This window comes from Pelmatolapia mariae, linkage group LG10_11, assembly GCF_036321145.2.
Source record: "Pelmatolapia mariae isolate MD_Pm_ZW linkage group LG10_11, Pm_UMD_F_2, whole genome shotgun sequence".
Classification (NCBI taxonomy): domain Eukaryota; kingdom Metazoa; phylum Chordata; class Actinopteri; order Cichliformes; family Cichlidae; genus Pelmatolapia; species Pelmatolapia mariae.
In genome coordinates, this window is record NC_086236.1 from 13,274,748 (window position 1) to 13,299,637 (window position 24,890).

Genomic DNA, 24,890 nt, shown 5'->3' on the forward strand with positions numbered 1-24,890 from the left:
ACTGTCATAAAGTAAATCTTAATTAACACGTCAGCACCGCTGACAATGTCTTTGAAAACACGGTTGAGCCTTCTTAGCAGTTGCGAGTTTTATTTTATTTTTTACCGTACCCCTCGGATAGCTAAAGTAATTCCCATTCGGCTTGAAAGCAGCATTTCAGTGACGCGCAAGGTTGACCAGACTTTGACGTTTAGGAAATCACGTTTCATTGTTCCCTGATTGTACCATGGACAGCAGGTTATGACAAACCGTACCCTGCTTTTAATTCATAGCTCATCTAATCTTCAACACACACCCTAGTTATCTAGATTTAGCTGCCCGCGTGTCTATGATTAATAAGTAAATACGTTTTAAATAATAATATGATTCATTTTTAATCTTTCAAACAATGACTTACTTTGTGATGGCTTACTCTGCCACCAACTTCACACCTTTAGTGGATGTGCAATAATATGTCTGACTTTACAGGTGCCTATACGCAGCAAAAACTGACATTACATTGGCTAAAAGGCTCAAAGCAGCTTTTGGATGTCCTCTAAGCTTATTGACTGTCTGTGTTGGATGCTAAACTCCATGTTTATATTTTAATTACTACAAAAACAATAATTTTACAAGATTTTATATTATCTTTGAAGACAACAGCATTCCCACTAATACTGCCTGACATGGACATAGAATGAAAAGAAGGAAGTGGATCCGTTTTCAGTTCTAAGGTTCCAGGCATCAGGACATAATGTAAAATATCATCTGGTCCTTGGTAGGTCTTAAAATAAGGTAAATGCAACCCCAGTTAAACTTGAAAATATGAGATATTACACTGTTATTATTTATCCATCAAAAATTGAGTCAAAAAACAAAAACGTGTGAGAAACTAAGTACACCCAGCTTCATCTCAGACTCTAAAGGCCTTGGTTAGCATGTTAAATGTTAAAGCTCATGGGAGTACAGTTACAAAAAGATTGAACAAGTATGTCTTGTTTGGAAGGGTTGCCGGAGAAAGCTTCTTCTCTCTTACAAAGAACATGGCAGCACAGCTTAGGTTTGCAAAGTTGCATCTAAACAAACCACAAGAGCAAACTCCTTTAGACATATCAGTACACAGTGAAGATGTTTGGTCATAATACGCACTGTAAACTTAGAACTGAACTAGCATATCAGCACAAACACCTCACACCAACTGTGAAGCATGGTGGTGGAGGTTTGATGATTTGAGGTATTTTTGCAACCACCTGACCTGGAAACTTTGCAGTCATTGAATGAAAGGTGAAGCCATGTGACTGTCAGCTAAAGCTTGGCTGAAATTGAGTTGTGCAAGAGGACATTGACAGCAAAGCATCAAATCTATAACACAATAACTGGAAAAAAAAAAAAGAAAAGAATCAAGGTGTTGCAATGGCCGAGTCAAAGCGCAGACCTCATCCTGATGAAATGCTGTGGCAGGAGAGTTGAGCATAAACAAACGCAATGCAACGGCAACCCTCAATGAAATTAAACAACACTGTAAAAAAAAAAAAAAGAAAGAAAGAAATAAAGAGTGGGCCAAAATTCCTCCACAACGTAAGCAACTGTTAGTCATACAGAAAATGATTACTTCAACTTATTCTTGCTAAAGGTGGTTTTACAAGCTACTGAATCATGGGGTATACTTGGTTTTCCCACACACTGCTTCTGTAGTTTGGCTAAGGTTGTGTTAAATATATAACGAAATGATTTAATGTCATGTGTCGTTCATATGAGGTTGTGTTGAATAATTTTAAGACCTGCTGACACAAGATGAGTTTTTCTTTGTTATGTCCTGATTAAGGTTATTATAGCTAGCTAAAAATTAAAACTAAACACTTTTATTAAAAAATAAAATAAAGCATATTCAGGAAACACCCTTAATTTAAAAAACAATTGTTACAACTTGCCCGATGAGGCATTGATGGATGTGTTTATTAAGACTCTGGATGTCGTCAAGACTGAGTCAGCTGCTTTGAAAAAGTTTTGTTTTTATTGCAGTCCTTGGCTTTCCTAAAACTGACATATACCCTCCCTATATTGATAATAAAAAGACTAAAATGAAGACCGAAACTGATAAAAACTAAACTGAAGAAAGAAAATCCTCTCTGGAAACTAACGGCAACTAAACTGAATTAAAAACATAAAGTGAAAATGAAATGAATTAGAAAATGCAAAACTACAATAACCTGTATTTCACATGACTATATGCTGATTTTAAAAATATTTTATTTGTAAACTAGTGAACAAAAAGACAGTTTATTTGACATTTTATTCCTAAATCCATATATCTAAAATCATATAATGCGTTTTTCTTTTTTTTAGCAAAATAAAACATTTTACAATAGCAAATTCAAAAAGGTTTTAAAAAAAACAAGCTTTACAGTGAAACAAGCAAATCCAATTCCCGAGCAACAAGAGTTTTTCGTGTGCGTAACTAATTTTATTCAGACTAAAACACAACTGTTATATAATCTTTTATACTGAGGTTGTATCATGTCTTTTCAGTTCTAGATATGCTGCTGTTTTATAAAGATTTTGAGCTGTACAGATTAAGTTTCACTAAAAATATACTAAAGTACAAAATCACAAGATTTCATTTGATTAATCACATTCGTTGCTTTGGATATTTAAAGTTTGTATCCTTAGTAGACCTAAAAATTGAAGAAAATATCCCACTAGTAGAAGTAACACTGGAATTGCCTTATTTCTCTCTTTCGTGTCATCATGTCTCCTCTCCTTAGTCCATATCCACTCAGTTGTTTTTTTTAATAAGGACAAAAAAAAAAAAGAAATCAGGACAATAAAAATAACAACAAGAAATCCTGCTGATTCCACAATGTTTATTTCTTCTTTTTCTTCTTCTTAGGAGGTCCTTGATCCGAATCGCTGCTACTTCCTGAGGCTGAGCTGTCTGAGGACGAAGATGAGGAGGACGAAGAAGAGGATGAGGAGGAGGAAGAGCTGTCATCGTCGCTGTCACTGCTGCTGTCGCTGTCATCTGAGGAGGAGCTGGAGGAAACGCTGCTGTCTGACGATGAGTCACTGGAGGAGCCGCCTGAGCCACTGCTGCTGTCGCTCGAGTCTTTAGCCCTGAGAACAAGTGGAGGAAAATCTGAATATCCAACGCTGAACACCTGAGGTTTGGTTATTAAGGTCTCAGGCTGTACCTGTTACAGTCCCTAAGGTGCATCTCACTTGCTGTAATACTCGGTTTACAAATACTGGAACTCAGAGGACACAACGTCAACTACAAGTGCTGATTTTCCATACCTGGAACATTACCTGCACACCAATTTGTTTTCTCACACACGAATTCTAGAAAAAATGTGGGTTGGGACATTATCCAGAGTTGCCCTTTCACACGTGTAGCACACGGCATGAGATAATACGTGTTAGCTGCATTTTTTCACGATGGGAAAATAAAAATCCTGTTTTCACAAATTGGTGCAGCTGGGTGTCACGCACACTTGGTGGATGCACACGTGACAACGATTTTACGGTTTTCCTTTTGGATGCTGAACAGACCAGAACAGTCGCACGATGAGCTCTCTGATAATCAGGCCTTTATCTGCCTCTTTTACGAGCAGGGAGTGACAGTGTTATAATTCTCAACAGCTACTTTCATATACCCCTGTTATGTCTGGTACCGATGGGATTTGATGGCATTCTCCCCTCCGACCCTCAAACAAACAAGCAAGACTAAGAAAGCCACAACACTTGGAACAGCAGAACTTTGAGAGATTTTTCAAGTCGACTCTGGCTTAAAATGCATTCAAGTGACAATTTTTTTTTTTTTTTTTTTTTTTAAAACCACACACATTCTTATAATGCTTTTACACCCATTGAATAATTGCTGTGTCAGGCACCCTTACCACCAGGGGGCAAACTTTTGAGTCAATCTTCAGTTAAATAGACCAAAGGTGAAATGCAAAGGTGTCAAGGAGGAAAAGACAAAAACAAAAAAAAACAACAACAAAACAAAAAACAACAGGTTTTGGTGTAGCTGCTTCAGTTTCACAGTCCTGTTTTTGCACATGCTGGGAGAACAAAACAGAGACATTGTGCCTTGTTATTAGTAACAACTGTGCTTTTGCTGTGATCACAGCTCAGACTGCAGCAATGGTGTTTCTAACACATTGCTGTGATGAGACCAGAATCTACCATTAAAAAAGAAAGAAAGAAACAAAATAAAAGTTTTAATGCATTTTCAACGGATAAACAAAGTGTTTAAGATTACCACAGATGACATTTAGAACAGTCAGGTTGATGGATTAGACATTATGGCTATGAGACAAAACACTGCAATCTTTAAGAGATTTGAAAAGGTTGCAAATGTAGTGATGTGCAGTCACCAAGAGCTTCCACAAGAGGGAGCTGTTTAGGGACGTTTCACTCACTTAAAACAGACTGGTTTTAATTAAAGCTTCAAAACAGGGAAGCAGCTCCGACACAGATACTCAGGGATGCCAGCACCTTCCTGGAATCCCTCGCTGAGCAAATTTTAACACCAAGTTACACAACTATGGCTCCCATGTGACCTCATCAACTTTCAGGTGACCAAGTGTGAGCACCAAAAACAAATTAAGTTGTATCGCTTGGTTTATAGGATTTTTTTACCCGGAAATTAATCAGTCTAAAACTTGTCGAATTGCAAAACCGTAATCTAACCATTCTTCTCTGCTATAAATGTTACCCAGTATCATTTTGTGTAATAAGTTATTTTTTTAGGAATGTAATACATGAACTGTGCAACTCCACAGGCCAGTACTGGAAAGCAGGACTTATTCTTGTAACTTAAGTCCAACCTCAACTCCGATGTCCATGAATGCGAGCCTGCAAGGCCCATTGGCATATTCTTAAAGCTCGCAAAGACGCACTGAAATCACGTTCCACTACTTTGCTACAAAATTTATTCACAGTCATCATGGAGGTACAAAAAAATGGAGGGGAGAACTTTAAGTTTGCTTCTAAACGATGCACTTTATTTCTCTGCTTATTAACTGGAATACTGCATAATGTGAAAGGTGAAAAAAGTGCCCTTCTTATTTTTTTGTAATAAGTTTTGATGCTTATTTATCATCTAAGAGATGCACTGATTTCTAAAGTTTGTGTATATTAGCAGGAGTCACACTACATGGATGTAAAAGCCAGTGGTCTGTATATGTGAGAGTGCAATAAACGCCATTTTCCTCATTAAAATAACAGTTCTGATAAATTGTGATCTCAGTACCGATAAAAAAAGAATAAAATAAATAATAATTGTGCAACCCTACTTTATAGCCGGCCTGGTAACTACATCATATCAGCTGTGACAGTTGGTCCACCTTACTTACTTCTTTTTCACTTTCTTCTCACTGGAGTCTTCTGTGCCTGGTCTGTAGAGGCCGATATTTAAAAAAAAAAAAAAAAAAAGATTTTTAGTGAACATCATTTGTGATTAGAAAAAAAAAATCTTATGCACAAATATCTTTATTAACACAGAGGTATTGTTGTACATAAAATTGCTTAATCTGATCAAGACACCTTACCCAGCTATGCTGAGGGGTTTGTTTTCATTTTCCTTGAGTTTCTTTTTCAGCTCAGTCGTTCTTGATGGCCTGTGCACATATTTCCTCTTCCCGGTGCATTCGTAGGTCCAGTGTCCCATCTCCAAACACTTCTGGCAGCGCACATGTTGTTTGTTTGCCTCCCTGTATGTAACAACAAAGGCTAATATGAATGTAAATAAACATGGCTGCAGGTACATCTCTTTGCTGTCACATACAGTTGTGGTAAGAAGTTTACATCCATTCATCGTGGGTGTCAATGTCATGGTAAGTTTGGACTTTCAATTACTTTCTTGGATTCCTTTTTTTTTTTTTTTTTTTTAATTTTCTCTATCCCCACAAAGTGTCAAATGTATGCATATATACTTAAATATATACATACACTCCCTTAAATATTTTAATAAGTGGCATTGAAGGTTTCACAGTGTCTTTTAACATGAAAGGCCAAGACCTATTAACTTCTCATTAGTGATCATGACTGACTGCAAGTGGTAGTTTCTCTTTCCCAGCATAAAAAGGATTTGGCTTACAGCACTCACTAGATTGAACTGGGAAAGCCCAAGGAACTTACTGAAGATCTACAGTAAAAAGGAGAATTCCAGTTTTACACAAACTGGGAAGTTCTATTGGAGGAATTTTATTCAAATGTGTCACCCAGGAACAACTGCGGAACCGCCAGCGCTGGATCCCGATGATGAACTGGAAACTGCTGGAACATCAGCATCACTGTCCACAATGAAGCTAGTTTTACATTGCCATAGACTGAGAGGGTGCTGATCAAGCGAGAAGCCCCTGCTCCAAAATCAACACTTTTAAGCTCAACTGAAATATGCTGCATCCCACATGGACAAGTCAAATGCCTTCTGGAGAAAGGTTTTATGGTCTAACGAGACAAAAAAATTGGTGCTATTTGGCCACAACCACAAGATGTACATTTGGAGGAGTGAAGGTGAGGCTTTTAAACCTAAGAACAAACATAGTGGTGGTAGCATCCTGCTCTCTGGCTGTTTTGGTGCAAGTGCTACCTGTACATTGCACAAAGGGGATGGAATAATGAAAGAGGAGGACTACTTCCAAATTCTTCAACTTCCCCTCAAATCAAGAGCTAAACATTTGGAAGTTGGACACAATTAGATGTTCCAAATGGATAATGATCCTGAGCAAACATCAAAACTGTTGTTTTTTGTTGGTTTTTTTTTGTTTTTTTAAAGGGGGGGGGGGGAGCTTCTGGAAAGACCTTCCCAAGGCCCTGACCACAAACCTATTGACAATTAAAAACCAGGTCAGTGCTAGGAAACCAACCAATTTAAATGAACTCTTACAAGTCTGCCAAGTAGAGTGCTCAAATATCCAGCCAAAAATCTGACAAATCTGACAGTAGCTTATTGATGGCTACCAAATGCATCTGGTTGAGGTGCAACTTGCTAAAGGACATGTAACCAAATATTAGTGGAGGTGTATGCAGTATTTAAACCTGTATATATACACTTTTGATGCTATGCAGATTAGAGAAAATCCAAAATAAATTTAAACTTGTTCTTGCTTTCTTTTAACGTAATTAAAGATGTACGCTGTACAGTAATCCCACCCTAGAGAAAGAACAGATCAAATAAATCATTAAAAGCCCAAAATTACCATGACCACTTTGGACCACAACTGTAAATGTTAATGAACAAAAGTACAGCTTTGTAGTTGCTGAAGAAGTTGGAAGTTTTAACTTCAGTGCTTTAAAGGTGCTTTTTCTACAGTGAGTAAATATGCAGAGTATATGAAGATAGGCTGACCTCTTATTCCTATACGAATTTAAATGCTCATTAAAGAAAAACAGTAATGAAAAGGAGCACCACCCTGCAGTTCTCCTTGCTCAAGAAGAGATGAAATCATTTTCACGTATCAGAATAAGTTCAGGTGCAAACTCGAGACCAGTGATAAATGGCTGGGAAAAGCAGAAAAAACGAGCATCAGCGGGAGATTCCTGTGTTGCCTGTGTTGCAATTCAATGCAAAAATATTGTCAATATTTCTTCACAGACACTAAAACTTTTATAAACAAGTGAGCGCAGAAACGTGACAGACACCCGACATTTTATTTGTCGTTCCTGAAACAGATAGTGTGACAACAGTGGGATTCACGGCCTCAACCAGCCTTGAACAGACACCTTCTACAAGAATAAATAAGCTAATAATGATGTAGAGCACAAAGAGGCGCGCTGGAGCTGCGTTCACTGTTCACCGGCCCCTGAGTCTGACACGAAGCTCGAGCAGCTGAACCTCGCTGCTGTTCAACAGCCTGTAGTACTCACAAATATGCAAAACCCACAGCGCTACAGTCGATTAACAATATTATACTCACGCTTGCCTCCTGGCTATTAATCTATGCATGGGAGTCGCCATGTTGCAGGTTACTTTTTCTTCTTTGTTGGCGTTAAATCGGCGCGTATTTCCGGCCCAATCAACTCCGTTATCGCCTCCTATGGGTAAGGATGGTCTACTGCATGTATTTGTAATCATTAACATTTAATTCACAGCATTCCTGACGTTTTGGCTAGTGTGTGTGTGTGTTTGTGTGTGTGTGTGTGTTTTTTTAAATAATACTATGCAAAAGTCTTGAGCAACTCCTCATTTTTCTTGATATTTTGCTTATAAGGAACAGGACATTATTCTAAGTGGTCTTGAGCAATGGTTCTGCAGGCTTCCTGAATTCTGTCAAAGTTTTCCTTTGGACATTCGCTGTTATTTTCCCTCCATTTCAGTCCAGTCTTTGTATGTAACCATTTCCGGAGGAATGTTTTGTTTTCGTTTAAGACACTTAACTCTGACCTATGAATCATTCAAACATAAAAAAGCCATCTAAGGGATAAATGAGTATGGTGGCCACACAGATCAGACAATTAAAGACACAATTTCAAATTGTATGTCGTTAAATTGTAATCGACAATTACAAAAAAAAGCTCTCTTTGGCAGATGAGAAGTATCTCAAAGTCATCCTTAAGAAACAGGACAAAATCTAGTAAAGACCTGACACTGGCCCTTCTCTTAATCCATCTACTGTTTGACGAAATGGTCTCAGTGAGTGTCACGAATGGGAAACATTATGAATGGGAAACATTATGTTTCCCATTCTTAAGAATGGGAAACAGCCTGAGGTATGCTAAATTAGAAAAAAAAGTGGTCTGAAAATCAGTGTAATTTGAAATTTGTGAGTCGAATCATCATCAGTTTGTGCAGAAGAGGTCAGGAGAGAGGTACAACTGTGAGTGTCTGCAGAATCAGTAAAACAAAATGCAGACATGAATCTCCACCATCATGTAAATCTCATGGTGTTGGAGATCTTGTTAAAACTGATAAATTATGACTGCAGAAAAGCACAGTCAGAGTTTGATCCTCCACGCAATACAGTCTGGAAAGCATGACAGTGATACCAAACACACTGCCAATACAGCAAAAGCATTATCTAAATATGTGTACAAACTCAGTTTTTTTCCTCGTATTTCAATTTGGTTTGAACATGTCTCAATATATCGGTGCATCAATTTCCTATGTTTCAAACAAAATATAAATGAATGAGACTTTAGTGCAGTACTGTGATACATGTGATTAACTTATACTACATTAAAGGGAAAAATGTGCCTCACATAATAATGTTACGTTTACAATCAGCATATAATGGCATATAAACATTCTGTTTATCATATTTCTCCCCAGCTTCTTATTTCCACTTTCTGTGGAAACAGTTACTGAGGTTAAGCATTCAGTTATCTGTCACCAACACAGTGCACACTTTTGGCAGTCAAGTGTCATCACACCCACCTACATTTACGATTTGTCAGAGCTGCGTTTACATGTCATCAGCTCTCTTCTCTGTTTTATAAATTCTTAAATAAATGACATTTTGTTTTTGCAAACCAAACCAAAAAAAAAGTGTTATGTCAGCTACTATTTCATACTAATTATTTATAATGATTGGTAATTTTATATCATGAAAATTACTAAGAATTATAGGAGAACGTATTTAAAAACGAATCTTTTTCAGTAACAACTTTAAAAATTGCTATGCTTTAGTTATTTATAATTAATTTGTTTAATGTTATTATATTTTCTTATTTTCCCCACGACTTCGTTCTGAGCTGGGTCATTTACATTTTTTTAATTTCTAATAAAATAAAAACAAAAAAACAAAAGGGGACAAAAAATGACTTCATCACTTTTTGCATCACAGTCTATTTTTGTTTCCCCACCCTGATTCGATCCCAGAAATCATCAAGCTAGTCATTTGTTGATTTCACTTACTGTAAACCTTAAACTTCGAGGTTATTTTTTTTTTATTAAATAAGAAGAAATTTATGGAGCTTTCTCCCTACACCTCGACTGTTGGAAAACAGTCTTTCACGTGGATATGGAAAAGTCCAGAGAGCGCTAGAACCCTGTAAATCTCGCGATGTCTGCGGGCGAGACGTTAAAGCAGACCTTGCCGCTGCAGCCTGCCAGCACACATCAGAGACACCGGCAACAATCAGCGGTGTGGATTATGAGTAGAAGTATTTAAGACAGAGCAGCTTAACAACTTCACTTGACTGGAGCATCTTTTTTATGTTTTAAAATCTAGTTACAGGTTTATTTTCTTTACAGAAATCATACTGTATACAAAGCTAAACCTAGGAGATACATATCGCTGAAGATGTCAGTGGTGGGATTTGACTTGGGCTTCCAAAGCTGCTATGTAGCTGTAGCCCGAGCTGGAGGAATCGAGACAATCGCCAATGAGTACAGCGACAGATGTACACCGTAAGTACCAAGTAAAATCTTATTATAGTTTGTGAAGGATAGCTACACAGGACAGGTTTTCATTTATAAGTGTTGTCTCACCTGTATCACTGTAATACACGTGAACGCAACTTCTCTGCTTTCAGCGACCATTTGTGCTCATTGCTGGGAAATTGAATTTCTTTTCCGTGTAAGTTAGTGACACATTTCTCAGCCTGTCTATGGTGAGCATGGAACCATCTAGAAATTAACTCATAAGGCTCATACTGCCTTCCAAGACCGATTATGAAGCTCCGGCGAGCTAAGCAAGTTAGCTGAGCTCATAGTTTTATTAACGGTAATGACAGTTTGGAGAATTGGTGTGGCTTCGCCGGTTAAAACACGACCGGGCGGTGTTTGCCACCTGTCGTTTTTAAGTAGTTGTACTTGTCTTCAAGGCGTAAGCTCCGACCAACCGGTGTGCCCCGTGTGGCAAATTGTACGCCTTGCGTTATGTTCTGTACGATGACGACAGCGGCCAATCTCTTGTTGGAATATTCTAGCAAATTTTTATGTCTTTTAGCCTTTAATGCTTTAAACGGTGTAAGGTTATATAGTATTTATTATATGAAAAACATATTGTTATCAGAAAGGTTGTTTAATATTGTTTGAGTTCTGCTTATTTGGGTTCATGGCGCATTTTGTAATTCCATTAGTTAGATTTCAGTCATCGTGACTGATGAAGTCTTTACAGTATTTTCTCTTTTGCAAGAGTTTAACGTTAATATAAAGCACACAAGCGTTATTGAATGTTATACACTGCATAAATACAGTCACTGGTTTTGAATGATTAACTGGTATATTTATAGATCTATCATTAAAATTTAGAATTCCCTCCCAAAGAGTAATAATAAAATGAAATAAGACCAGTTATTATATTGTAATTTATTTATAACGTTTATATTAAACAGGGAAAGAAAACGATAACATTAACGCGCAGTTTATGCTTAGTTGTGCACCTACTAGTCAGAAAGTCAGAAAAATTTAATATATATATAATGGGTTTTACGTCATGTTTATATGAAATATGTATACATCATTAAGTTGCTGTTTTTTTATTGTGAATCAGCCTGGACTTTTTAAAAATTATTTAATTTTATTCAATTTTACAAGGCAAACATGTGTCAGAGAAGTAGATCATGTATAAGATAATTTGGTGAATAGAAAGATTATACATCACAATTTCTTGGTGTGTGTATATATTACACGACAAATTCACATTCAGAATTTAAACACAGAATTTCATGTTGAATATTTGTAACACACTTGGTCTGTAAAGACTTATACTTACTGAGTAAAAAGAAAACAAATACTTTCCTGGTAACTTGCACAACGTTTTGTCTGTTGCCCACATAAATATGTTGCATTAAATTTGAAAAAATTATGAATATTGGACATTTTTTGACAAATATTAAACTGTTTTTGTGAACTTGCTCTCTACTACATCATAAACATCACTGTAAAAAGTCCTTTGAGTGCTCAAATAGAATAGAAAAACACTTTATAACAACCAGTCCATTTACCATACAACTTCCTGTCCTGTTCTTGATTGAAGATCAGCATCCGCTGAGTGACTCTCCTCAGAGGCGTGTATTGTTGACAAATCTTAGACATCACCACACTCCACTTGTGTGTTCATAGCAACGCTTGCTGTGTGTCATCAGCATCTGTGTTTGATAGAGATGGTGATGAGAGGCAAGCCCTGTGTGATTTAAGTGGACTTACCACACCACTTCAGCCTGTGTTTATATAGTACAGACAACGCAAAACTTAAACAAGCCAGTCTGGAGCCTCAGTCCAGGTTTCAACAAGGATTATTTAGAAAAGTGCTGAGATCAACTAGTTAAAAATTGTGACCAGTGTAGATTGGTCACTGAACTATCATGTGAAGCTCTGCTAGTTGTGTCATTAATGTAGCTTAACATTTTGACTTGTGTGTGTCCAGGTCTTTTGTATCATTTGGACCCCGAAATCGTTCGATAGGAGCTGCTGCAAAGAGCCAGGTAAAAATTCAGTCACCGATACTGTCATATTTGGGAGAATTATTTACAAGCCAATGTAAAAAGTGGTTAATACTTGGCTTTGTTTCCTCCCGTTTTGTCTCTCTTTTTTTATGCAGGTGGTGACCAACTATAAGAACACAGTGCAGAGCTTCAAGCGATTACATGGCAGAGCGTTCACAGATCCTTACATCCATTCGGCCAAGTCTAAATTGGTGTATGAGCTGGCCCCGATGCCCTCTGGGGCCACCGGTATAAAAGTAAGACTGTATTTTCTAACCAGGTTTCTGCCCTCAGCTTAGGTGATGGGAAATAATTAATCAAAAGAAAAAACAGACCCTTAAAAGAAAATAAACTGAGAGACAGCACAGAAGATACAACAGCTTATTTCTGACTATGTTGCATCCTCCACTCACTACATGCTGTGCTCTAAGAAGTGCGTCATGTAATACTTTTTGCTCTGATTCATAGCATTCCTACTTCATCTTCCCATTTAATCCTAAAAACACTTTCAGTATGTTGTATTTATTTCGGCAGGGATTTTGTCTCTTGGAATATTATCCTATGGGCAAAATGATAATTGTGTTGGTGATATGAACTGTACGCTTTGCTGACTGCCTAAATCTGAAAAATGTACACATTTCTGGCACTAATAGATGATGACTGTGAGACTCCAGAAATACCCAAAGTTATTACAAGTGCATAAATGACAATGCCTCGCTTGGCACACTGCAAAGGCACAGAGCGGTGTGTTGTAGAGTCCCCGTGGAGATGATTAATGTCAGTCCTCAGGATAAATAAGAGCAAAAGAAATATCAAATCAAATCAAAATACATAAACCTGGTTTTGCCTGTTAAACCACAAGGCTTTGCAATCTGCATCTTTTCCATATTTTATCACATATGCATATTTTTCTCAGCTTAAAAACCCTAAATGAAACTGAGATATCCATTTAAATAATTAATGAGTTTTCTTATTAATGGAAATATTAACATAAAAAGTCTTGTGTACACTGCAGCAAACATCTTACTCTACTGGATAGCTGTATGATTTGTCCTGACAGTAATGTTTTACCTCATTACCAATTTCTAGGTGATGTACATGGAAGAAGAGAGGATATTCAGCACTGAGCAAGTAACTGGCATGCTGCTGACCAAACTGAAGGAGACTGCTGAAAGTGCACTCAAGAAACCAGTTGTGGATTGTGTCATCTCGGTAAGCATTAGTTGCATCCTGGCTCAGGGTTTTTAACCAGCTGCTTATAGCCCTCCTTTTCCATCATGTAAACTGGATCCACCGATTGCTCGTCCTGTCACACTGAGTGCAGCCAGCGCGCCTGGTTGATTCACGTGTTTACATTTGGGTCGCACATTACCAGCTCCTTCGTAGCTTTGGTGATGATGACTTGTTCCTCAAGTACCTTTTGCAGGAACAGTTTTCTTGCATATTTTTCAAAGTATTGTGGTGTGTCAGAGGATGTTGAAGTCGCCTCCTTTTTAGGTACTAAATCATCATTAGAGGCTGACACGGGGCTTTTACTGTCAGACTTTCCTGGGCTTGCCTCATTGTTGTCTGCACTAGAGGACCTAAACACACGGCGTTGCTACAGCAATGATTTCCCATATAATACTTTTGTATCATGTTAAAACTTCCAGATTTTGGATGATATAATGTGGCACAGCCCTACTTAAGCTCTGTGAGACATGTTAAATAGGTTTGGATAGGTCTTTAATTAATCCACCTGGTTATCCTGGTCTCAATAGATGGTTTTCAGGCTTAAGTTTGTAACAACAGATCTTATGGATATGGCTTTAAATGTCTTAGGAGTTGTTTGTTTATTTGGTGAAAGTGACGTTGCATGATGAAGCTTTAAGTTGCCATAAAGTGACTTTGTGTACTGTACCTGAATAGAACACTGCATTAGATTTACATCCTGTCATTTGACAGCCAGCGATTAATGTCATCCTGTTGAATTTTCTACCAGCTCAGGTAAAATATGCAGGCTGACAGCTGCCTGCAAGGTGTAGAAATGCTTTGCCACCTGCTCTTGTCACATTTTGAGCCCTGAGCACTTCAGCACATGTCTTGTCTGAAAGCTTTATTTCGTCTCTTGTACCTCGAAGCTGAAGAGTGGGAAGCGTGTGTTTCTTTAGCACAGAATAAGGATCTGTTACGTAATGTTACAGAGCTCACACTTTGAGGCCCTTACTTTCACTGGGCCTAAACTTAAGGTTTACATCAGCTCTGGAGATGGATGACATGTTATTAGTACTGTTGCCAATAGCTAAATTTAGCCTGTGATCTTTTCCACAAGGAGCTGTTTTGTTTTGGCACCCTGAGTAACTAACTTGGTAATTTTATCCAGGGAGGTTATGAATCTTGTGAGATAGGTGATTTATTCCTTTGAGGGGCCCAGATTGATCCTAAACATAGAATAGTGTAATGTAATGTTTTGTTTTGTTGTCTTCTTAGGTACCAAGCTATTTTACTGACGCAGAGAGACGGTCAGTCGTGGACGCAGCTCAGATCGCTGGCCTCAACTGTTTACGACTGATGAATGAGACTACTGCAGGTACATGGAAACACCGTAAATTGTTGTAAAGTAACATCTAGATCATCTTTAAGTCTGCTGTGTTGTTGTTGAGCCTTTAATCTCATACTACTCAGAAACATGTTGAAAATGGTTATTGCATTAGTTTATAACTTAACCATGAGATACAGTGAAATAGATGCACAGCATTAAGCCTGCTCTACATTTTATTTATATACATTTGCAGCATTGCAGTAACAATTGTATTAGTTCGAGCAGATTTAGTTTAGCATAGTGCAGCTGGAATTTGGAGTACTAATTAGTTCCTGGATGCAGCGGTGAGCAGAAAATAACCTGAAGCTTCTGTCTGATTGCTGCAGTGACTCTGGCATATGGAATCTACAAGCAGGACCTGCCAGCTCCAGAAGAGAAGCCCAGAATAGTGGTGTTTGTGGACCTGGGCCACTCTGGTTACCAGGTGTCAGTTTGTGCCTTCAATAAAGGAAAGCTCAAGGTGAGTGATGGATAAATACTGAAAGTGCTCATGTGAGTTAGCAAGTTTACTAAAGTGGATTCTGTTTAAATCTTATATTTACGATATTCTGATGTCAATAAACAGGCCTGACTATTAAATAAATGTAAAAAAAAAAATACAGCATTTATGGTCAGTGGTGAACACTTCGGACTATCAGTGATGTTGGTCTTCTGGGTTATGCTGTTGAAAAATAAGGAGGGATCTAAAATTGTCAGAGGCAAAACCTAAACTTGCTTCTACCTACTACTAATATATTTACCTTCTCTACTGTTAGATCCTGGCCACTGCGTTTGACTCAGACCTTGGTGGCAAGGACTTTGACGATATCCTTGTCAACCACTTCTGCGAGGAGTTTGGAACTAAGTACAAGCTGGATGTGAGGTCCAAGCCCCGTGCACTTGTGCGGCTCTACCAGGAGTGCGAGAAGCTCAAGAAGCTGATGAGTGCCAACTCCTCTGACCTCCCTCTCAACATTGAGTGCTTCATGAATGATATTGATGTTTCCAGTAAACTAAACAGGTAAGAAGTTAAATTAAATAAGAGAATAAGATCAGCATGTGGCATGTAACCACAAGTATTTTAAAAAGGGAATAGTGTTGTTTCTTAAATTAATGGAGTTTTCCATAGTGTGCATGTTGGCTGCACCTATTAATAATTTATGATCATGTGTCCCCAGAGGCCAGTTTGAGGAGATGTGTTCGGGGTTGCTGGCCAAAGTCGAGGGTCCCCTGCGCAGCGTCATGGAACAAGCCAGTGAGTACATGAGACTGTAATAGCAGCTGGACTATCCCTGTAGGCACGTGCACGCTCACCCATTCAGTCATGTGCTTTGCTGTGGTAGCCCTTCCCCCTGGACAATAGCAGCATGTCAGCCTTCCTTTAATCATTACTTTTCAACTTTAAAAATAAAATGAGACAAATATGAAACTTATTACTTTGTAAACCTAAATAACCTGCTTTGTTTCGCGATTGTCTCTTGTTTTTGGTATCCAGAGCTGAAAAAGGAGGATATATATGCAGTCGAGATCGTGGGTGGCGCCACCAGAATCCCTGCCATCAAAGAGCGGATCAGCAAATTCTTCGGCAAAGAGCTGAGCACCACCCTAAATGCAGACGAGGCCGTGGCCAGGGGCTGTGCTCTGCAGGTACAGCTTGCCTGTCACATGGCAAACACTTTGATCCCCACAGTGACTCAGGCAGCAGACTCATACAGTAACAGCTGTGTTATACCAGGAGGGAGACCTATGAGAGGATCGCTGAAGGCTGTGATCTGTGAAACATTTGGTGACAGTTTAAAAAACAAAACAAAAAAGTTTCACAAATACAAATGAAATGTGTGGAATTCTGGGTGGAAACAGTTTTATTTTTGGCCTGAAAATGAAGAACACAAAAGTTTAACCTTAAAATTCTGTTTTGTTTTTTTTTGTTGCTGTTGTTTTTTTCCCTCAGTGTGCCATCTTGTCACCAGCTTTCAAAGTGAGAGAGTTCTCAATTACAGATGTTGTCCCTTACTCCATCTCCCTAAAGTGGAATTCAGCTGCAGAGGAAGGACTCAGGTACTCTTTACGCTTGAATCTAACAGAAAGTAGCACAAAGATTCCTTTAATGCTTTAATACTTGAATGTATTGTCCTCCTGTTTACATTGCTCCTATTATATTGAAGTGTGAAGCTTAGCCAGAACTCGTACAGTTGACTCCCTTCACGATTTTCTGCCACACCTTGCCCACACCCATGTACCATGCAGATCCAGTATCAAAAATCTTTTCTGGATTCATTCACGTTTTGCTAAATAACATCCAAATCCTGTTTCAAGCCCTAAAACCCTCTCATAAATGATCTTTGAGTTTGATAAAGACTTCAGATGTGTTTTATAAACTGTTGCCAAATAACAGATTGGTGTGTGCTGGTGGGTAGGTGGGTGGGTGGTTGAGTAGGTGGAAACCTTAAGAGGACAAATGGTAGGCTTCGTGTCAGTTCTCTCACCACTTGCGTTGTTGGAATAAAAACTATAAGGTAGCACAGCTTGTTTCAAACCATCGATGACATGAACAGAAAATTGAGTTTACATTCTGAAGTCCTGTCCCTGTATATTTGTCTCAATCACCTGCTCTTTCTGTGTTTTTCGCAGTGATTGTGAGGTTTTCCCAAAGAACCACGCAGCTCCTTTCTCTAAAGTACTGACCTTCTATCGGAAAGAGCCATTCAGCCTTGAAGCCTACTACAACAATCCCAAGGAGCTGCCTTACCCTAAAGCCACTATAGGTACAGCAACTTCATTCAGATTTAGATGCAGTTCTGTGAGTTTCTATTTATTTGTTCATATATGCGCAGGTATTCTCATCAGTGCTAACTTTTAACTCTGCAGGCCAGTTTCTGATCCAGAATGTGGTTCCTCAGGCATCAGGGGAGAGCGCAAAGGTCAAGGTAAAAGTTCGGGTGAACGTTCACGGTGTGTTCAGTGTATCAAGCGCCTCGTTGGTTGAAGTCGTAAAAACAGCTGAAGGAGAGGAGCCAATGGAAACAGACCAGATCGTGAAGGAAGAGGAGGTGTGTATTATGTGCTTTTGCACTGATTGTTAGACGCTAATGACAGTAAGGAAGAGACGGGAGAAATGTTTGCTTTGTGTTGCGCCTGAGAAAGCCTTTCAATCAGTAATCCAGTTCCAGCCCCACCCCATTACTGTATTATTTAGGCATCTTGTCTTGACAAGCTTAAGATGGCTTTAAGAGCTTTAGCAATGAAGGTTTCTGACTACACTATTACATACTGATTGCAACTCTTGAACAGGAGTGCACATGACACAAACATTTCCAAAACCTTGACGTGAACATCTGAACAATTGCTGGGGACTGCCATTTTAAAATGGGCTGAACCCAGATTTAATAGATGACACCAGCAACAGAGCAGCACATGTTGTTTTAATTTAATTGTATGTATATTCTTTCTTTCGTTGCCGTGTGTCAGAGCAAAATGCAAGTGGACCAGGAGGATCAGAAACTCCAGGCTGGAGACAACGGAGACAAGAAAACAGAGACAGAAGAAATGGAGGTAACCTTGTGCTGGGTGATAAGGAAACCCTAATGCCCATACATGCATATATACATACATGTGTACATACATGGGTACATACATTCATATAGAAGAAAAATTAGATTGCTCTGTATAAGTACTACGCATACAGCAACCCGAAGACTTTAAAATGTAAAAGAAGTTCACTTTCTTCAACAAACCTTGTTCCCCTAAAGACACAATTTACAGTGTTTAACAAAAATAACCCAAAATAGACTGACACATATGTACATGGATACTTATGGAAGCTTATTTCTGCCACTGGGGAAAAAGTATTTGGCAGAGCTAATGTAAAATTTGATATGTATTACTCCAGCAGTGTCTATTGTGAAATATATGTCTGGCAAGATATGGCCATTATTGTAATTTTTAACCATATCGCCCAGCACCAGGTAACCAATACATCCAATACATTTTATTTTCTTTAGTATTTTAAGAAACATGATTTGCCACTGACTTTTTTTAAAATTTAAAACATTCGTTTATTTTTTTTTATTTTTTTGAAGCATGCTGTTTAACATAAAAACACACATAAATTTCTCTATTTGTAAAGACTAACTCCTAAAACCATGTCTTAAGCAAACCTCAAATGGCCCTCTGAAGGTCTGAGGTGTCATCACTTTCCAAAAGTGTCGTCATTCCCAGAGCCTAAAACTATAATTGTTCCTCTCACTTACAACGAAAAATGCATCCATACTTTATCATGTGGAATTTTGCTTTTGACATAACAAATAAAAGCCACAGGCTCATGAAGAAATTATAAACTAACAATATAGAAACTTACAGTCAATACAGGCCAGAATTTACCTATCAAAAAAAGCACAATAAAATTATACAGATGGTAAAATTGTGAAACTGGTGAAACACAAAAGCACATTTGAAGTTGGAGCTGTTCAAGTACTCAAAAAGGCTGAAGTCAAATACTGCTGATTTGTCTGGTGGGGGAAAAACATGTTTCATCTCTGCTATTACAGACAACGACGGAGGATGCCAAGCAGCAGGAGAAGAAGAACGACCAGCCTCCTCAGGCCAAGAAGCCCAAAGTAAAAACGAAGACACTGGAGCTGCCCATAGAGAGCAGCTTGGACTGGCAGCTTTCCAGAGAAGAACTAAATTTGTTTGTGGAAAATGAGGTAATGCTGTAAAAATCACTGGGAATGTGTGGTGTGCATGCACAGTGTTGTCTCAAGCAGTAATGCCTAGTGATGCTCACTGGCCCTGGGTTAAACTGTCCTTGTTACCATTAACATTTAAAGAAGTGGCTCCATAGTGTAGCTGTTTACATGTATTTGTCTAAGCAGCAAAAGATAGAAACGGACATATTAAGGAGCCAACAGTGGAGACCCCTTGTGAAAAAGGGAGGAGCTGATTTGGCTTTTATCATTAACAGTTCCTAAAATTTGACAACTCTTGATCATTTGATAATTAATCAGTTAATCAAACCATAATATCACCTTTTTTTTTCTTTTTCTTTTGACATGTGTAATATCAGGAATATACCTGAAATTGTTAATTTTGTCTTGCTTCATCATGAGGTGTTGTTTGTTTGTTTGTTTTTTTGTGCACTAAGTAGTTAAACTAATGTAGACTTTACTGTGACTCCTCCAGGGTAAGATGATCATGCAGGATAAGCTGGAAAAGGAGAGGAATGATGCAAAGAACAACGTGGAGGAGTACGTGTACGACATGAGGGACAAACTCCACGGCATCCTGGAGAAGTTTGTGAATGAAGCAGTGAGTACACACCGGACACGTCATCATACACTGATCGTCTCTGTAACATTTGGATTCTGTTCAATTTAAACTAAGTGTAAACCTTCAGTTCAGATGAAATGCATGCGTTTAATGTTAAACATGACTCTTCCTCACTTCTTCACATGCAGGATCGCGATTTGTTCTCATTAAAACTGGAAGACACAGAGAACTGGCTGTATGAAGATGGAGAAGACCAACAGAAGCAAGTTTATATCGACAAACTGGCTGAACTGAAGGTAACCACGCACTCATTGTATGACTGGACAGTTTTATGGGAGGAAAAAAAAGACATAAAATGGTTCACTATACAGATATTTGGAATAACTTTGCGGCCTTACTGACGATGTTGCTTTAACAGAAAATTGGCCAGCCTATCCACGAGAGATACGTGGAAGCTGAGGAGAGGCCGAAAGCGTTTGAAGAGCTTGGGCGACAAATCCAGATGTACATGAAGATAATTGAAGCTTACAAGGCAAAGGTAACCAGGGTTTGTTGTTGAACTCTATACAAAGTTTTAAGAAAAGCTGTAGGTCAGACGTATCACAGACTAAGCTCAAGAATCCCCAGACGGTTGTCAAATTTACTTTTGTGTGCCCCAACAGGTTGAGCTCTATGATCATCTGGATGAGCTGGAGGTGACTAGGGTGGACAAGCAGGTAAACGATGCCATGGTCTGGATGAACGGCAAGATGAACCAGCAGAACAATCAGGACCTCACCTTGGACCCAGTGGTCAAAGTTACAGAAATCAAGGCCAAGATTAAGGTAGACATTAAAAGCACACACACACCACTTGCATGCTCTTTAAGAGAGCTTCATTATGGGTTTCCTTAGGGTTTTAAGGGCTCATTGTCTACAATTAGTAGACAGTAATATAAATATGAACATATTAGCAGAGATTATCCAGTATGCTTCTGCAAATCACAACCTCTTTATTTGGAAAAGAAAGTAACATCAACTTAAAAAAATCTTAACAGAATAAACATGAATTATTATTATTAGTGTGAATGCTTGTAAAAGCATTCACAGTATTGTTGTTGTAATCTTTATTATTAGTGTGAATGCTTGTAAAAGCATTCACAGTATTGTTCTTCTAATCTTTATTATTATTATTTCATATTCCGTACGTTTTTTGGCATCTAACTCCTTCAAAACCGCTCAACTTAGAAAAACCATTCACATACCGTTAGATTCCTCTTTTTTTGGACATGGCTGCTTCTACTTTTCTCATTTTTAACATTTATATTTTTAATTTTATTCAACTTTTTCCAACAAAAATTTCCCATGTATTTCAATGGGGAGACCCTTCAAATTCTCATTCAAATCACTCCTCTTTCAACTCTAACTACTTCCACATACATTGACGTAGAGCCACCATTCAAACTTTAAAACGAAGCCAAGACATTCAACTATTGAACTTGTATTTATCTTTTCAATATCTATTATACTTTTTCTATAGTTCCAGTTTAAGTTTCATGATGTTTTTTCACCCGTTTCAGAGTTTATAATGGTTGTGTATGGGACGGAATGTTGCCGCTAGAGTGAGACAGCTCAACTGGTAGAGTGAGAGCAGGGGGGGAATTAATCTTAAAATATTTTATTAAAACTGCTGCTGTGTCCACAGCGTTTGCTCTACAGGTATGATTTTACCCTGAAAACGTAGCCATCGCTGTCCTCTTTCATCCAATGTGTTTACTATTGTACTAGGTGTTATGGTTCTTTCATAAATGTCACCAATGCGCAGCCTCCTCCTTCCAACTCCTCCATAGACTCCAATGTTAAAATGGCTCAGAAAGTTCGTTTGAAAATCAGAAGAGCATGGTGTCTTTACACTGTCACCACGTCCACATAATAAACTCCACAGGCATGAAAACCGAGAATTCAGTAGACTAGACATTGCTGGTGCTCACGGTGAAAGAATTTTGTCAATACGACGTGTACTTTTCATTTGGGAACGATTTGTTTCGGCCTGACTTTTCTGTTCATTTTAAACAGCAAAAGTGAGGTGCATGTCTGTGTGCGTGTGTACTGACCCATTGGGTGCAGTCACTATAGCAACCAGGCTCACACCTGCCTGCTTAACAAGCTCTGTCTCTCACTGTGCCAAGATTCATCTTAAACACTTCTCTTTCAACTGCTGCTGTGTCCACAGTGTTTCCTCTGCAGATATCATTTTACCCTCAAAACATCGCCATCGTTCTTCTGTTCCCAGCACCGTGTCTTTCAAAGCTCATAGATACAAACTTTTTAAACTGTGTGGATCCATGTGGAGGAATCACATTTTAGTCATTCAGTTATTCAAAGAATATGAACTTTTAATATTCATTCAGATGTTTTCTGACTCTAAATTTTCTTTTCTCATTTCTTATGTTTTTCTAATTTAAAATTAAAACATTTTCAGCTCTTTTCCAACTTCTGTGTGGTTGTCAGCTTTTAGCACTTCAGCACTTTTGTTTTCAGGTGCAAATTTCTGTATTTTTCATCTCATTCAATATTTTTAAGTTAAAATTCAGCAATTAATTCATTTCAGTGCACACATTCAGATTCAAGCATTCACACTGCAGTTTCTTCAGAAAATGCACTTTCTAGTTATTATTATTTTTTTATTTTATTTATTTATTTATTTTTAACCTTAAGTCATTAAAATCATTATTCATCATTATCTTTTGTTTTCCTTGTACTGACGGCCTAAGAGCATCTGAAGATTTCACAAAAACCCAACGCCAAAAACGACACTCGACAGTCTTGTAGTAGCTGCCAAGCAGTTTGAAGTAATTTGTCATTGTGATATGAGCTGAAGTAATTCAGTTTAAAAACTGTGATGCCATGTTCTAAGCATGTGTCTCTTTTTACTCTTCAGGAGCTTTATGCATCCTGCAACCCAGTGTTGTCTAAACCCAAGCCCAAACCCAAGGTGGAGCCTCCTAATGAGGAGAAGACAGAGAATGGGCCGGTTAACGGACAGGAGGGAACAGAGAGCCAACCATGCAACCCGGACAAAACGACGCCCGCAGGCACGGAACAGCAGACAAAAACGCCAGAGAAAAATCTCCCTGAAATGGACATTGACTAACTATTTCCACTGCAGCCCCTGAGTTTTACCTTCCTCCTGAAACAGAATTCTGTCCTTACTCTGAGATTGTTCTTGATGACCGAGTAGCCTCTCTCAAAGACACAGACGACAGCATCTCTAATCAACACTACGCATCAACCAGCCTCCTCGGCATGCCATTTCTCATGTTGTTTGAATACAAAAAATATTGCATAATAGTAATACTGAACAGACTACTTAATGACATAAAGGTTGTGAGCGTAGGATGGAAACTGCTTTCTCTCTGTGCTGCTTTGGTGGGCTGTATTGTTAAAGATGACTTAATTCAGCATTTCCAGAGCAAATGTAAACTATGAATGTCAGATATGAAAAATTTGTAAGCAAAATAGCTGTTCAGGAGAGAACTAATTATACATACGAGATTATTGAAAATGTAAACTACTGCAGTATGTCTGAGTGTAAGTATACGTACAGAGGCACTGGTAGTTAACACGGATTGTTCAGAGTTGTACATGACAAAATTGTGCTCCCCCCCCCACAAACAATTGTAACTTCGGATTATAATGTTATTTTGTTTAAGAGGAAGCACGGAGTTTCTGTTGAGTTTACTTGTACCGTATGTTTGAACTATATACGACAAGTTACTGTCATGCAGTATTTCATTGTTGAGCTTTTCTCATTCAAAAGCACTGGTATGTCTATTGTTCTCTGGTAGCCTTGAACTTTTTGTTTTGGGAGGGGTTTTGTTTTGTTTTTTTACTTAAAAGTGTGAATGCTGGTGCAACAAATCATCTTTTTGGGTGCTGCTGTTGTTGCCACATCACCAAAAAGAAGCAAAAATTTAAAAAAATAAAATGACTTATAGCTGACAAAAGTAATTTTTTTTCTTGAACACAGTTATTGCATATCCTGCATCCAGTTTTCAGAAAGAAAATAAGGTTTATTTTAAATGTGGTTTGCAAACACTCTACAAACATCCTGCAACCTTGCACAATACACTGCTCCAAAAAATTAAACACTTTTTAAGCAGAATATAACCTCAAGCCATTTAAACTTCTCGAATATTGATGTGGTCAGTTAAGTAGGAGAGGGCTGCTAGTTTTACATTTAACCGACCCCGTAGAAGTGGCCGAGGTAGTCCAACTCCACCAGTATGGCACATCAGTTGTCACTGCAAGGGTTTGCTGTATATCCTAGAACAGAAGGCCATTCTTAACCCATCAACAGGACCGGTATCCACTCCGTTGAGCAAGGAAGAACAGGATGAGCACTGCCAGAGCGCTACAAAGTGACCTCCAGAAGGCCACTGTTACAGTCAAAAACATGCTTTGTGAGGAGGGCCTGGCGTCCTCTAGTGGGCCATGCGCTTACTACACCATTACACCACCAGCAGGCTAAAACATTAATACGAGGCATGATGGATCCATGCTATCATATTTTTTACACCAAATTTTGATGCTGCCATGCACAGCAAAAATTGAAATGTGACTCAGAAATTGAGTGGCACCTGGTGTGGTCTCCTGCTGCTGTAGTGCATCTACTTCAAGATTCAATGCATTGTGCTTTGAGACATGCTCTTCTGTATTTCTTTGTCGTA

The 24,890-nt window shown here is 38.4% G+C and overlaps 2 protein-coding genes across 3 annotated transcripts; one reads left to right on the forward strand and one right to left on the reverse strand.

Annotated features, from left to right (window-relative positions):
- Window positions 1-2,263: 2,263 nt before the first annotated feature.
- Window positions 2,264-10,553, reverse strand: zcchc10 (zinc finger, CCHC domain containing 10). Of its 2 annotated transcripts, none has more exons than XM_063486128.1 (4): window positions 10,415-10,553; window positions 5,532-5,693; window positions 5,337-5,378; window positions 2,264-3,093 (listed from the first exon to the last, which is right to left on the reverse strand). In XM_063486128.1, the coding sequence occupies exons 2-4, from the start codon at window positions 5,648-5,650 to the stop codon at window positions 2,844-2,846; spliced, it is 411 nt and encodes a 136-aa protein (XP_063342198.1). In that variant the 5' UTR covers window positions 5,651-5,693; window positions 10,415-10,553; the 3' UTR covers window positions 2,264-2,843. The 2 variants fall into 2 exon arrangements, with proteins under 2 accessions (XP_063342198.1, XP_063342197.1); XM_063486127.1 differs by lacking the exon at window positions 10,415-10,553 and adding an exon at window positions 7,902-7,989.
- Window positions 10,025-24,157, forward strand: hspa4a (heat shock protein 4a). The gene is made up of 19 exons (XM_063486126.1): window positions 10,025-10,333; window positions 12,297-12,354; window positions 12,471-12,611; window positions 13,444-13,566; window positions 14,824-14,923; window positions 15,262-15,395; window positions 15,691-15,935; window positions 16,093-16,169; window positions 16,410-16,561; window positions 16,866-16,972; window positions 17,546-17,679; window positions 17,783-17,964; window positions 18,383-18,466; window positions 19,462-19,620; window positions 20,096-20,221; window positions 20,371-20,478; window positions 20,601-20,720; window positions 20,845-21,006; window positions 23,102-24,157. Exons 1-19 carry the CDS (start codon window positions 10,227-10,229, stop codon window positions 23,312-23,314), a joined length of 2,532 nt encoding a protein of 843 aa, XP_063342196.1. The 5' UTR covers window positions 10,025-10,226; the 3' UTR covers window positions 23,315-24,157.
- The last annotated feature ends 733 nt before the right edge of the window (window positions 24,158-24,890 follow it).

What these genes read in the sequence shown, in the direction of transcription:
- zcchc10 (XM_063486127.1), bottom strand. Translation starts at nt 7,942, where the DNA reads ATGGCGACTCCCATGCATAGATTAATAGCCAGGAGGCAAGC. An exon ending in TTAATAGCCAGGAGGCAAGC is followed by an intron (nt 5,694 to 7,901) that starts GTGAGTATAATA and finishes TGTTACATACAG; the next exon opens with GGAGGCAAACAAACAACATG. An exon ending in AAACCCCTCAGCATAGCTGG is followed by an intron (nt 5,379 to 5,531) that starts GTAAGGTGTCTT and finishes CGGCCTCTACAG; the next exon opens with ACCAGGCACAGAAGACTCCA.
- hspa4a (XM_063486126.1), top strand. Translation starts at nt 10,227, where the DNA reads ATGTCAGTGGTGGGATTTGACTTGGGCTTCCAAAGCTGCTATGTAGCT. An exon ending in TTACCCTAAAGCCACTATAG is followed by an intron (nt 17,680 to 17,782) that starts GTACAGCAACTT and finishes TTAACTCTGCAG; the next exon opens with GCCAGTTTCTGATCCAGAAT. An exon ending in AGAAGTTTGTGAATGAAGCA is followed by an intron (nt 20,222 to 20,370) that starts GTGAGTACACAC and finishes CTTCACATGCAG; the next exon opens with GATCGCGATTTGTTCTCATT.